This window comes from Oppia nitens, unplaced genomic scaffold (genome assembly GCF_028296485.1).
Source record: "Oppia nitens isolate AA-2021 unplaced genomic scaffold, nextdenovo-longstitch-racon4-pilon3 scaffold7_pilon_pilon_pilon, whole genome shotgun sequence".
NCBI lineage: Eukaryota > Metazoa > Arthropoda > Arachnida > Sarcoptiformes > Oppiidae > Oppia > Oppia nitens.
The window spans coordinates 2,244,338-2,258,829 of NW_026533251.1; the positions used below are offsets into that span (position 1 = coordinate 2,244,338).

Consider the following 14,492-nt stretch of genomic DNA (forward strand, 5'->3'; position numbering starts at 1 on the left):
TTTTCATTTCTGTTTTACCATTTAATCCGATTATCTAATTCCGATCGCATCCCATATCCAACTTTTTCTAAATTACGGTACGTCAGCACTATTATTATATTTTAACATTACATAACTTACCATTTAATGAGACTGAAAAAGAAAGAGAAATAGGAAATAGAAAGAGAGAGAGAGAGAGAGAGAGAGAGAGAGAGAGAGAGCTCCTTAGCGAGTAATAAATATATGTTTTGCCTAACATTAGCACCATTTGTGATCTGAATACCATATTTAGTGCATCAGTTATCAGAAACGTACAAAAAATATATACAATAATATGAATGTATGTACATTATAATGGTTTATTATATGGCAGTTCATATAGTGGTCAGTAATCTTAATAACACATAAATATATGCCTTTCAAATGGTTAGATATAATGTTATAGTAAATAAAGTATATTTCACAGCTATTATGATAATATCATTGATGATAGTTTCCAACAGTTTTTCGTTGCCTATTATATATTACATTTCTATTACATTCAATAAAAGCCTAATAAAAGTGCTATAATATGTTAGTACTGTATAAACCGTAAGGCAAAACCTAAATCAATACAGATATACACTATAATCAATTATATGTCAAAACACAGTCGACTTATTTCTCAATTATTTTGTCACATATTTCGAGAAATTATATAAAAATAAGTTGATATGAGTTGAGATATCCATAACATCACATCTCATTCATTATAACACATCAATTATTATTGAATATGATATAAAAGATCATTAAATGAATTTATTATGAGATTTGCTATTACTATGACTTGTTATTTGATATCTATGAATATCATAATTTTATTATTATTTATATGATTATTATATATAATATTTTTATTCATATTAAGATTAAAGTTATGCAACATTACATCATATATTAACTAAAAAATGTTTGAAATATAATGCAAATACTTATTAAAAAATTTTATGAAGATGTTTATACTTCATATATTGTTATTATTTATTACTTATTTAATGGTTGCAATGTGAATAACCACATAAAATTTAAATATTATAAACATTATGTAGTATATTGTATTATTATTAATATGAATTTTTTATATACGGTAAATTAAAGCATTTTAATAATAGTAGTGTTTATTAGGTTAGGTATTATTGTAAAGTAAAATACATGCAATCTTAATCTAATGATCTTAATATAAAATTTTAATACAATAATATAATTAATGAAATAAAATAAGATTTTGTTTTGTCTTAATCATTTAAATGAAAATTAAATTTATTTATTTGTTTAGTAAAATAAAAATGATAAAATAATATCATTATTAATACTGTAGAATTTACCATACTAGATAATACTGTATATACTTTACTAAATAGATATTTGATAATCATTATTCACAACTATTTTATAACATTTTAATTATATTGCTTTTGATTATTACAACACATAAAATTTACATTACATAAATAAATACTGTATTTAAATATAGTTTGTATAAATATTTATCATTACTGATCATATTATAATAAATATAAATAACATTAATAAAACATAAAACTTTAAGCAATAACAATATGCTTAACCTTGAATTAGTATTGTATTTCAAAGTCACAATTATTATAYTGTCAGGAAATAATTATTTTTTTATATTTTTTATATAGTAATTAAATGTAAAAATAAATAAATAAATAATATATGTTCTAATTTACAAAAAAAATAGTAATAAATAGTAATTCAATTAATATTTTGTTTATTTTTTAAATAAGATTTTATTCTTTTTTATATAAAAACAGTTTTATAGTTCATATATATTTCATAATACATATCAAACAAAAATCAAATTACTTTATCGGCCAAAAAATGGAAATATTCCTCCAATAGGTCCAAATCCACCAGTTTTCACACCTCCCGGTCCAACACTGACAGCTCGGCCAACAGCAAAGCCACCGCTCACACCTCCGCTATTACCGACGGAGTCTCCCAAACCAAAACCACCCAAATCGAGGCCAAAATTTCCCAATGGATTGGCCATTGATACTGATATTATTGTTAACAATATAAGCAACTGTTGCAAAATTGATAAAAGAAATATTTTTAACTGTTAATAGTTTTAGAAAATAGTAAAAATATTTTTTTTAAATACCGTTAATTTCATGATTAAAGCAATGGTGGAAACACTTTGAGATATTTTTAAAGAAATGAAAATTAAAAATATTTGATCTCAACTTTTATATCTTTGTAATAATAGGAAAAGTGAGTCATAAAACATATATGCGTTGATTCGGCTATTTATATGTTTGACTTTTAGGAGACTCGCATAACTGATCTCTTCAAAGGACAGATACTTTTAAACTACTTTTTGTTTAAATTAAAACACATATAATATCATATAATTTGTTAATTATTTTGAATTAATTTTTAAAATTATAATGTGAAGAGAAAATTAATTTAGAAACTATTCTTTGAGTAAACAAATTGATTATAAATACTGTAAAAATATAGTAATTAAAATTTATTGATTATTTAATATTTATATATTTTTTATTCTATAACAATTATTGTTCAAAATTAGAAAAATTAATTCAGTGTTTGTTACCAATTTATTTTATTGATATTATAATAAAAAAAAATTTACAAATATATTATATATAAAAACAAAACATAAATTCATTTAGTAGAATGTACACAATTTTATTAAATCACTTAAAATTAGATAAAAAATATTTGAGCATTTCATAATAAGATCATATATAAGTAGATTCTAAATAATAAAATACAAAAAAAATCAATTAAATATATTTAATATTTAAATTATATTTTTAATTAAATGTATTTATAATATACCTTGGTTTTTTCAAAAATCTTATCCATACACTAATCCGAGAGCTTTCAATTTTTTCAATTTTTTCAATTTTTTGATTTTCTTCAATTTTTTCAATTTTTTGAGTTTCTTCAACTTTTTCAATTTCTTTAGAGCAATCAATTTCTTTTTAGCGCCCACAGCACCCACACCACCGGCCACTCCCAAACCTGTACCTATTCCAGCTCCATAACCTAATCCCGTGCCGTATCCCAGTCCTCCGATACCAATTGCATTTGAGACAACAACAAGAAACGCAACAAATAAAAGTATAATCAAAAATTTGTTCATTTTGTCAAAACTTGTGTAAAAATCACTTCAAATAATCAAAAACAAAATTAAGAGAAAACAAATGTTTATTTTCAAAATGTATATCTTTAATAATGATTTGTTTTGTTAATTGTTATCTACTTTTTATACACTTTTCAAACAAAAGCTGAGTCACTGAATAGTTAAAATTCTTTGACAAATAATTTATTTTGTTTTTTAAACAAATAAATTAAAGCTCAAAGAAGTGGAACAATTATATTATAATAAAAATTATTATTTTTAATAAAAAATAAAAATTGATTTCCAATACATAATAATTATTTAAAGGCTATTTAATTGGCTAAAATTCCTGTCTATCATAGAATTTGCATTTCTATGTATAAATTATATAATTATATGAACATTATTTAAATTATTATTAAAATTTTGTTATTATTATTATTGATTAATATCTAATTTGAAAATTCTTAAAAAACAGCAAAAACTTTTTGAAGGTTTTTTAAAAGTAACTTCTCGTTCAAGTCGTTGCACTAAAATTTACAAAAAAAACTACTGTTTTATTAATAATAGTATAAATTTTATTGTTTATAAATTGTTTATTTATTATAAATAAGTTTTAAGCAATAGCCAACAGGAAATCATATGGTTAAGGATATAGATTATAAAGATATTTTATACTTTATATACAGTAAACTAAATTATATATTATATACACGAAAATTATATGTACTTATTGCTTAATATTTTATTATTTAAAATCATAACATTTTTTGTCATTTTAATATTATTTATATTATGTATCTATTAAAAATTCACTCTAACATTGTATAAATTTATATTTTATTTTAATTATTTTATAGTTTTCTGATAAAAAATAAAAATATTTTAATTAATAAATTACAAGGTATAAATTTCTTATAATTAAAGTAAATTTGATATTTGATATATATTTTGATGCAATTTATTAAATTTTCATAAATAAAATTAATAGTTTCATAACTTGTCTAAATTTTGAATTGAATATCAATAAAAATAATATATTAAAAAAGATTATTTGACATTTAACTTCGAGAATTTATACATTATTTTTAATAATTTAAATTATTAAAAACTAATTTATATAGTTATTTAAGTATATTTAAGTTAAATTTATATAACTATATATTATTAATTATAGAAAATTCATGCAAATCCAATAAGTAATAAATATAATTTAAACAAAATAACTTTAAAATTTGCAAAGTCTAAACAATGCTATAAATTTAAACAGATATTAAAGTAACATTATTTTGTGCTAATTTTATTGTCCTTTAACAATATTTTAATTTTATAAATTTATACTTATTTTAAACAATGAATAACTTAATTTTGATAATATTAATTTGAAATATTATAAAATAGTTTATTGTACTTTAAATGCTATGCAAAATAAACTATAAATTTAGAATATTTTTTTTAATTTCCACAAAAAATGTTTTTCTATGTTATAAATAAATATTTTGCTAGTTTTTAGTAAATATTTATATTATTATGTTATAAAGAAAATCTAATTTTTACAATTTTTTTAATTACAAAAATTGTAAAATTGCTCAATAATTTATGTTATTATCGATTTTATAAGCTTAAGATTTAAATATTAATTAATTAATTATAATTATTTTTATCTATGTAATATTTTAACAATAAATTGACCAAATCATCTACAAAAAATGTTACCATTTAAATGATAATAAAATTTTAATATTTGTAATAAATTTTGTAATTATAATTATTAATATTTACATCATTTTTTTTGTATAACTTTTTATTTAATGGTAATAAAATTTATACAAAAGTTTTGCTCCGACCCGGGATTTAGTGTATTGTGTCAACTAATTGTATCTGTAATGATATATATCATATAAATTGTAATGATTTAATATTTTGCAATTTTAATTAATAATATTTACTAACATATGTATCATATACTAACATAATATAGATATAATATTAATAATCATTAATATAGGTAATAGTGTGAAAATTATTTAAAATAAAATAATAGTTGTAAATAATAAATATCAGTACAATATTGTCATATATGATATTTAAAGAGAAATAAAAGAAATACGTATTGATAGGTATTTCTCAACACTAAAACCCAAAGTTTTGATTACCGAAAGCAAATGAGTGTCCGTTTCGACTCCCATTTCGGGGTATATTTGGAAAAACATTGCGAATCTCTTCGGGCACCAGATCTCTAAAGAATGAAGGAGGCGGCGGAAGCATTGGTACAAATGGCGGACCCATTATTGGTAATCTTGGTGGTGAAGGCGGTAGTGCTGGCAATATCATAGATGATGGTAAACCTCTTGTGGCCCATGATTTGCGCCGTTCCGACAGTTTTTGATTACGAAAAGCCTCTTTATATAAGCATTTCCACGACTCGCCTGTAAATTAATATTACTTTCATTTTAGTATTTAATATAATTAATGATTATAACGGAAAACAGTTACCATTAAGTCCTCTGTCATACAAATGGAAAAAGTGTTGTCTAACTAATACTCTCCACAATTGGTCATCAAGAGTGACGGCCCGCCATAATGTCGACACTAAAGCCATTTTGAATAGCGATTCAATTGGAAGTAAAGTCAATATCTTGAGCTTCAACTCGAATGGTAAGTCGTTGATTGAAATGGACAGCAATTCAATTAATTTGACAATAAATTCATTCATAACTCTATTACGAATGCCATCCATAGAGTCATTCATCTTAATCTTCATCTTCACGTTATCATCACTTGATTGGCAGACAATGGCGTGTACTATAAGAAAGTGACAGCTCATTGGTATCCCCACGACCTCCACTTCTGGCAAAACATTTTGTTCCCAATATTTTGGTCGAAGTGGTGTCTGTCTGAGGAATCGGTGTCGAGTTATATACCGATTTTGGTCGCATTTGTTCTCCGATGAAGAAATCAATTTGAAACCATTTTCCTCTAACATTGGAATCAATACATCTTTATATATAATAATAGGTGATTGTCGTGACAAAGACATTATCAATACTTATGTATCACTCAATTGTTTTTGAAAATGTGTTATCAAATGTATGGTAAGTCATCTAATAGTCAGTCAGTCATCCGTTATCTCAAAAGCAGTTCAATTGACAGCTGATTATTGTTTATGTCTTACGTTTGCTAATACTTGACAACTATTGCCCCCAATATGTGTCACTCATATGTATAATAATATACAGTATAACGATTTGAATGCAAATATATTGTTATTTTATTATAGAAATAAATGCTATTTTATAGTTAAAAATAATAATAACATTTTACTAAATAAATAATAATAATAACAATAATTAATTAATGATTGCAAGTATTTAAACAATTTTTTAATATAATATTTTAATTTAAAATAATAATAAATAATTTTATAACTTATTATATAAGCCTTTATTTATTGTGAAAACATATGTTGTTTACATTATGTATGACATAATAGGCGTCAATGTGTTGACCGAAATCCACAAACAAATCAAATGACTGTTTGTATAACATTTGATTCAATTGACTGCACTATCACTGGAACCGATAGATCAATACTTTGTGTCATTCATTGACTACTTATTTTGTTACGACAATGACTTTCATCACAATTAATAAATAATCACATTTTTAAATAGTTTGCCAAACAATTTGAAGACCGCACCCAACAGTCCTACGACCAGCCGGTGCTGTCATTATGAAGTGCCAACTCTTTCGTGTCATTGACTTATTAGTGGTGTTGTCATCACTGGTGTCGTTGCCATTAATTAGTTGCGAATTGTTCACAGCTTTAGTCCATTTGGAGAAACTGTTGAATACAGAGAAACAGATCGTTGGTTCTCTCGAAGAATACCTGTCCGCTGAAGAACAACGACTCAAACAACTGAGACGACTGTCCAAACATTACTCTGAATTAAATTTAATTGCCAGCAAAGACACTGAATCTTATTTAGCGAATCCAATCAATGCATATCTGTTGGTCAAGAGGTTAACCACCGATTGGAAAGAAGTTGAAGCACTGATCCAATCGGATAAAAGACATATAATCGATGTGTTGCAGCAAAACGAGACCTTTCCCTCAGCTGAAGACTTATCAGGTTTTCTATAAAAACTTGTTTATAATTTTTATGTCATTTTATGATAAGTTTTATCGCGTCGTGTTTGACGTCAGATATAAAAGCTTTTATTTCTTCAACAAATGTTATCTTAAAATATAGTTTTTTTATTAACTGAATTATCGGTATTCAATCTTTAGGTGCAGCGGAGGCCTTACTTAGACTTCAAGATACTTACAAATTGGACACAACATCATTGGCCAATGGGTTTATTCCGGTTATGGACACAAAGAAAAATGAATTGGAAGTAGGAGTACAGCCGCCAGAAATACGTATCCCGTTGTCATCTAATGATTGTTTTGAATTGGGCCGTCAGGCTTACATCAATCAGGACTACTATCACACTGTCCTATGGATGCAGGAAGCGTTAGACCGATTGGAAAGAGAAGACTTACCAACAGACTTGAACCGAGCAATTATTTTAGAGTATTTAGCTTTTTCCACTTATCAAAAGGGAAACGTTAGACTAGCACTTCAATTAACTCATCAATTGCTTGATATATCACCTGACCATCCCAGAGCACAGGGCAATATTGATTACTATGAGAGAGAACTATCTCAAAATATTAATGCAAAGAAAAGAGGTGATGACGGAGAGGTTCCTATGGATGACGCCATCGTTGAATCGGCCAACTCATGGTCTGTGGAGGAAACCGAACGCCAGACATATGAGGCTCTTTGTCGCGGAGAGAAACGTATTAGCGATAAGACTGCCTCTCAATTGATGTGTTTTTATTTGAACACTACTTATATACCATTTTTAAAACTAATTCATATCAAAGTCGAAGAAGCATTTAAAAGGCCACAAATAGTCATATTTCATGATTTTATGTCTGATTATGAGATAGAAGTGGTTAAGTCATTATCAGAGCCTAAGCTCAAGAGGGCAACTGTCCAAAACTCAGTGACCGGTAATCTCGAAACTGCCAAATATAGGATCTCAAAGAGTGCATGGCTTACAAATAGAGAGCACCCGGTTGTGCAACGAATCACACAACGAATCAGTGCTATCACTGGACTTGAACTGTCCACTGCTGAGGAATTACAAGTTGTTAATTATGGTATTGGAGGCCATTATGAACCTCACTTTGATTTTGCCAGACGTGAAGAAAAGGATGCATTTAAGTCATTGGGTATTAATTTCAATTTTATCATTTTTCTAATTTATTTTATAAAAAAGACTTAAATAATATTTCAGATAATTATTAATAGTATAAGCGATCAAAATTTAGTTTAGATTTAGTTATTTTTTTGAAAATGAAAGTTATTTATCTGTATCTATAACTCACATGATATTTGAATGATTAGTTTATCGGAAAAATGATTTCAAAAACTCACAAATTGTGTCCATTTTTTTTATAAATTTCAATAAATTTATTAATAAATTCTATATATTATTTTACAACATTAAGATAACTTATATAAATAACTTTAATATTTTAGTAAATATTTAAATTTCTAAAACTGTGGAAATTTTTAGCGCACATTAAATTATGCAGAATATTAGCAAACATACTAAATCTTTTATATATTAATTTATAAATACTTTTTTCAATATATATCAATATAGAGCAATACCATTATACACAAATATATAGTATTATTACACAATTATATACTGTAGGCATAATTCAATAATACTGTATAATATATATACAGTATACACTCTACTATATTTAAATAATAAGTGACAAAAATAGAGAGATGGGTTTTTTAATAATAAAAACATAATATCTAAAGTTACTTTATGTGGTACCGTAGTATAATTATTTACTCATATCTTTTTATGTTAAATATTAAAATTTTTGAAGCATACCTATTTCTTTGCACTTAACAATTTACAGAATTTAATTTTTTTAAATTATTAGATATTATAATTTTTAAATTTTAATATGACTTAAAGAAACACTTATATTATTGTATTTGTTATATAAAGCTTTAGTACCAAATAAATTAAATTGTTAGTTTATTTTTATTATTTTGTTATCTGTTAGCTGTATCTATTACATTGATAGTTGAGATAGGTCAAAATAAAATTTTCAATAAGATTATACTGTATGTGTTGATACATTGGTATGCATACTTAAAGAGATAATTAAATATATTTTGTCATATATATTTTAATATAAAATCTATCTAACCATTTTTGCACCGATTTTATATATAAATGTAGTTGTTTATTCGATATTAAAAGTAAATTATTAAAATAGTTAACATTATTATCAATAGACAAATATATACAGTATTTTTGTAACCCTATATATATACATTTTATACTGTACATGGTAAAATATGTTTTTAAGGTTTCTATTTTTGTCAACTATTGCCTTGAATTGTAGATATATTAATCTAATTACTTGTAATTTTCTTTCATTATTTTGAAATATTATATCAAATATTATTACAATATTTGATATAATATTTCAAAATTTTTATTTAATAATATATAATAGTTTAGCAATATTATTATTATTATTATTATTATTATTATTATTACTTAAATTAATTTATTTTAATATTAATTAATAGTTTTTTGTGATAAACGTATTTAATAATAATATTACAGTATCTTAATTCATGTGTTTTGTATTTTTCTAGATTTGATTTATATAAAAATCAAAATATTAATTTTTATCGCAAACTTTTGATTTGATTGGACTTTTTATTGGACTCAATATTATTGATGTCTGGTTTTGACTGCATTTTCTTTTATTAAGAAAATTTCTCCATTCAATAGTTGAATGCATTTTATTTATTAGATCTAAAATTTAGTTAAACTGTTTGTTTGTTTAATATATTTTTTTGAATATATTTTACGCCACTTTTCTGGTAAAAATCAATTAAAAAGGCGTCTAATTGATTGATTGAAAAATTGCACGTAATCCCTATATACCATATTATACTGTATATTATATATATATATGTAAAGTAACAATAGATATTACGATATTAATGTAAACAATTTGTTGTTTGTCATTGAAAATGAAAATATTAGTCTAATTAAAGATAATTAAACTTTTGACAACTCTTGAAAGTTTATTTGAAGTTATGACACTTATTTAGCAATAATATTATAAAATATTTACTATTTCGAAACTAAAACAAAATTAACAATCAAATTACTGTTTATATACATTAATGAATTATAATTATTATATTTTATATAAGGAACGGGCAATAGGATAGCCACTTGGCTTAACTACATGAGCAATGTAGAGGCAGGAGGTGCCACAGTGTTTCCCCATTTAGGTATCACATTATGGCCTAAGAAGTCGACGGCAGCTTTTTGGTATAATTTGCATAAATCAGGTGACGGCGATCTCTTGACCCGACACGCGGCCTGTCCTGTACTCGTTGGCTCCAAATGGGTCTCTAATAAATGGATCCACGAAAGAGGTCAAGAGTTTCGTAAGCCATGCGGTCTTAAGATCAATGAATATAATATAATTCAAAATATTTGAGTTATAAAATTGGCTTTTGATATATTACTCATTTAATATATTGATTTTTTAGCTAAACTAGTCTTTTTTAAAGTAAATGCTTAACAATTGTTACCTATATAGCAATAAAACCAATGGCAACTAAATTAAAAGTTAAACCGATAATTAACTCTACAATCAAATCATATTTTGTGTACTTTTTTAGGAAATTATTAGTTTTTGTTGTTTTAAAACTCATTGAATACTTAGTTTTCTATATCTTTTTACATTTCAAATCAATATTATTTTTTAAATTGAAAAATAAAACTAACATTGTTGCTAATGATTTACTTGAGATTTGAATAATATTTTATTTTTAATTAAATTATTTAATCAGATATTTTTCATATACAAGTTTGATATTTTCAATGACTGGACTTTGATTAGTATTTAGAGAAACTCTGGATTATTTGTTATCGTTAACATCGTTTAGTTTAATAACAATTTTTTTATAGTAATTCTAATGCTAAATAAATTATTACAATTTTTAAATTAAAATATATAATATATATATTAAGCGCCAGTTTTTTACATATTTATGTTTGCTTTTCTGTCGCCTATGATTTGCTATTTTTTGCTTTTTTGGTATCAATTAGTGATTTTAAAGTCTCCTCAAAACGTGTCTATCGTTTGATAACTTGTAACACTTGTGTAGTATTTGATTATAATTATTAAAAAATAATAAAAATATTGTAATCATTTTTTCATATCAATAAACAAAGCAAATATAAAAACATGTTTTAATCATAATTTATTTATATATTATTACTGTATTTAGATATATACTATATATATATACTGTATATAAATATATATTTATAAGATTTTGGATTATTGACTACAAGGAGAGAGAACTCATGGTTAATGTCTTGACACATAAGTTATCTTCAAATATTAGTTTAACCGAAACATAAATTGTAAAAAACAAAAAACAAATATTATTATTAAATAAAAGAAGTCAATTAATAAATCAATGGTTTAACAACACTCTATAGTATATTTCCATACAATTCAGTGATTTTTGTACTCTAACTTTCCCCTAAATAAATTAATAAATAGATAATTGTGTATATTTACCACTATTTCTCATGTTTAAACAATTACAGTAATGTATTATATATTGTATGATACAATATAATTGATAACTACTGTATAAGGACTGCACCCAATTACAAAATTTAATTTATAAGTAAGTGTATTATTAATAGTAATGTCAATGGCATTCAAAAAAGAAATTAGATTATAGTATAATTAGTTTTTTTTAGTTAATTGTAAATATAATATATAGTGAAACTAATGTTATTTTTAATTTGAATTTATCAAAACATCTTTTTTATTGATATAAAATTGTCGACAAATTTTATTAACCTTTTTAAGGTTTTTCACACTTATATTGTTTTGGTATAAAAATCTCTTTTACCACTACTTAAGTTATATGAAAAGGCAAATAATCTTTCAATTTAAGATTCATTAGACTAGAAAAACTACAACAACTTCTACTACTACTACTACTACTACTACTACTGATTAATGTCTAAAATTATATAATTTGTTATAAAACGCTTATCATTTAAATTTAAAAAGTCAAAGTAATGTAAATTTTTATCATTTATTATGATTATTAATAAAGTGATATATTGTATTAAATTTATTAAAATATACTAAATTATATTATAATGATTGTTGATATGAAATTTATTAATATTTATTATTGACATATAAATATTGGTTTTCGGTGAATGACACGTATAGTCTATGTTGTGGTTATATTACTAAATAGATTGATACTTAAACATACAAAGAGATCAATGGTATCGCTATTTCATACAGTATTATACAGTAATAGACACATTTGATAAACCCAAACAAATATTATAATATTAATATTTGGCTGGAAATAAATAAAACAAGATATATATATAAAACAATAAGCTATAAATTATAGCCTATAATACATTAGAATATGTATGTAATGTTTGCAATAAAAACAAAATACTCTATATTTTTTGTGTACTGAATAAAACACATGTCTCTTAAATGTCTAATGGAAAATACCATTTAATATATTTATTAATTGTGTTTATATGAAAACATTAAAATTGGGATAAAAAAGAGTTGATTATATAGTTTGATGAAAAATAGTTTTTAAACCATGACATTGACACGACATCACTTTATTTATTGTCTATTTACTATTAATCCGGTTTAAAGCGACATCACTAATGTTTTTACTGTAAAAACTTTTTAAATTTAAATGCTGTAAATAGATGTGAGAGCTATAGACTATAGTGTCGACAATTTGTGTTTGTTATCATATAAATTGAAAACCAGATTAAACAGGACTCTTGTATACCAATAAATACAAGTTATAAGAATAGTGGCGCTACTACTGAGCCCATTCATAGACCGACTCTTAATTTTGCTATAAATTTAATGTTTTGCGATACTTGTAATCACAAAATAATTTGGTTTGTCTTCAAAACATTCACAAAACTTGTTAACAACTTTTCAAAATAAAACATTTTTATACAAGTTTTTAGTCACATTTGTGTCTAATGTATTAAAAGCTTTGTTTTTTTAATTCTGTTTTTTGGCAAAACATTTAAAGTATTTGTTTTGAAAAGTTTGAAAAAAACTAAATAACTGGAAGAATGGGTTTCGATGTCTCACGTTTTTATGGTAAAGTTCACGACGATATCATTTGTCCCATTTGTTTTGGTGTCCTCGAGAATCCATACGAAGTGGAACAGTGCGGACACATCTTTTGTGAGAAATGTATCCGTCGTTGGATTGAAACGCCAATGTTTGGTCCGTCTACCTGTCCTATTGACAGAAATCCCATTTCACACAACAAGATAATACCGGCGCCAAAGTTTTTGTACAGTTATCTCAACCAAATGCCCACCAAATGTGAGTACGCATCTGAAGGATGTATAGTTTCAGTAAAACTCGAAGATATGGCCAAACATAAGGCTTACTGTCCACTGAATCCATCGAAACCAGTTGAATGTCATCGGGGATGTGGTGTCAAATTGCCTCCTAAGCTATTGTTGCAACACAAGTGCACAGTCGACCCGTGCCAGGAGGCTATGGTCTGGAATGAGATTATCGAAGACGCAAAACTAGCGGTCAGAAGAAGAAGTTATGAAAGATATCAAAAGCGAAGTCCATTGAGTGTTGCCGTCAAAAGTATTTGGAATGTCGTCAACAACTGGTTGGCCGATCCACGCGTCCACTCACACGACTGAACTGTCCTCTCAATCAATAACATCTCATTTTCACTTATCATTAATCTGATTGCCATTTAAATGGCTTTAAATTTTTTGAAAATATATTTTGTTTTTAAATTTGCATTTAATTTAATAGTATTTAATACAAAAAAAACTTTCAAAAAAAATTCAATGCATTTGTTTCTATATTCAGATCTCATAAAAATTTCACTCTCATATTAATTGATTTATCAGAGTAATTTTATTTATTATTTTTTTGTTATAACCATTTACTTTTTTTATTTATAATAAAAATATTTAAAAAATATTTTTAAATAATATATAGAATAAAATGACAAATATGTCATTAACATTGTTAAAACAAACAAAATGAAATTGTATATATTTATAAAATAATATTATATGATAGTATAATATTGGGTAAACTTAATATTTTATTTTGTAATTGGTTTTTTACGATTTTTTAAAAAAATAGACTAATCTGCGAAGTCAATAA

At 24.5% G+C, this 14,492-nt stretch overlaps 3 protein-coding genes across 3 annotated transcripts; 2 read left to right on the top strand and 1 right to left on the bottom strand.

The window, feature by feature from the left end:
- Window positions 1–4,978: 4,978 nt before the first annotated feature.
- On the bottom strand, window positions 4,979–6,333 carry LOC128963179 (F-box only protein 7-like). Its single transcript, XM_054309674.1, has 3 exons — window positions 5,633–6,333; window positions 5,293–5,565; window positions 4,979–5,017 (listed from the first exon to the last, which is right to left on the bottom strand). The coding sequence occupies exons 1-3, from the start codon at window positions 6,174–6,176 to the stop codon at window positions 5,004–5,006; spliced, it is 831 nt and encodes a 276-aa protein (XP_054165649.1). The 5' UTR covers window positions 6,177–6,333; the 3' UTR covers window positions 4,979–5,003.
- A 285-nt stretch (window positions 6,334–6,618) lies between these two features.
- On the top strand, window positions 6,619–10,881 carry LOC128963054 (prolyl 4-hydroxylase subunit alpha-1-like). The gene is made up of 3 exons (XM_054309509.1): window positions 6,619–7,269; window positions 7,428–8,420; window positions 10,456–10,881. Exons 1-3 carry the CDS (start codon window positions 6,870–6,872, stop codon window positions 10,746–10,748), a joined length of 1,686 nt encoding a protein of 561 aa, XP_054165484.1. The 5' UTR covers window positions 6,619–6,869; the 3' UTR covers window positions 10,749–10,881.
- A 2,346-nt stretch (window positions 10,882–13,227) lies between these two features.
- Window positions 13,228–14,056, top strand: LOC128963178 (E3 ubiquitin-protein ligase NRDP1-like). Its single transcript, XM_054309673.1, has one exon. It carries the CDS (start codon window positions 13,418–13,420, stop codon window positions 14,012–14,014), a length of 597 nt encoding a protein of 198 aa, XP_054165648.1. The 5' UTR covers window positions 13,228–13,417; the 3' UTR covers window positions 14,015–14,056.
- The last annotated feature ends 436 nt before the right edge of the window (window positions 14,057–14,492 follow it).

Bases quoted from the DNA above. Each gene is read 5' to 3' on its own strand.
- LOC128963178 (XM_054309673.1), top strand. From the start codon at position 13,418: ATGGGTTTCGATGTCTCACGTTTTTATGGTAAAGTTCACGACGATATC.
- LOC128963179 (XM_054309674.1), bottom strand. From the start codon at position 6,176: ATGTCTTTGTCACGACAATCACCTATTATTATATATAAAGATGTATTG. The intron at 5,566-5,632 runs GTAACTGTTTTC...ATTAATTTACAG, and splicing joins GTATGACAGAGGACTTAATG to GCGAGTCGTGGAAATGCTTA.
- LOC128963054 (XM_054309509.1), top strand. From the start codon at position 6,870: ATGAAGTGCCAACTCTTTCGTGTCATTGACTTATTAGTGGTGTTGTCA. The intron at 7,270-7,427 runs GTTTTCTATAAA...TTCAATCTTTAG, and splicing joins CTCAGCTGAAGACTTATCAG to GTGCAGCGGAGGCCTTACTT. The intron at 8,421-10,455 runs GTATTAATTTCA...ATTTTATATAAG, and splicing joins GGATGCATTTAAGTCATTGG to GAACGGGCAATAGGATAGCC.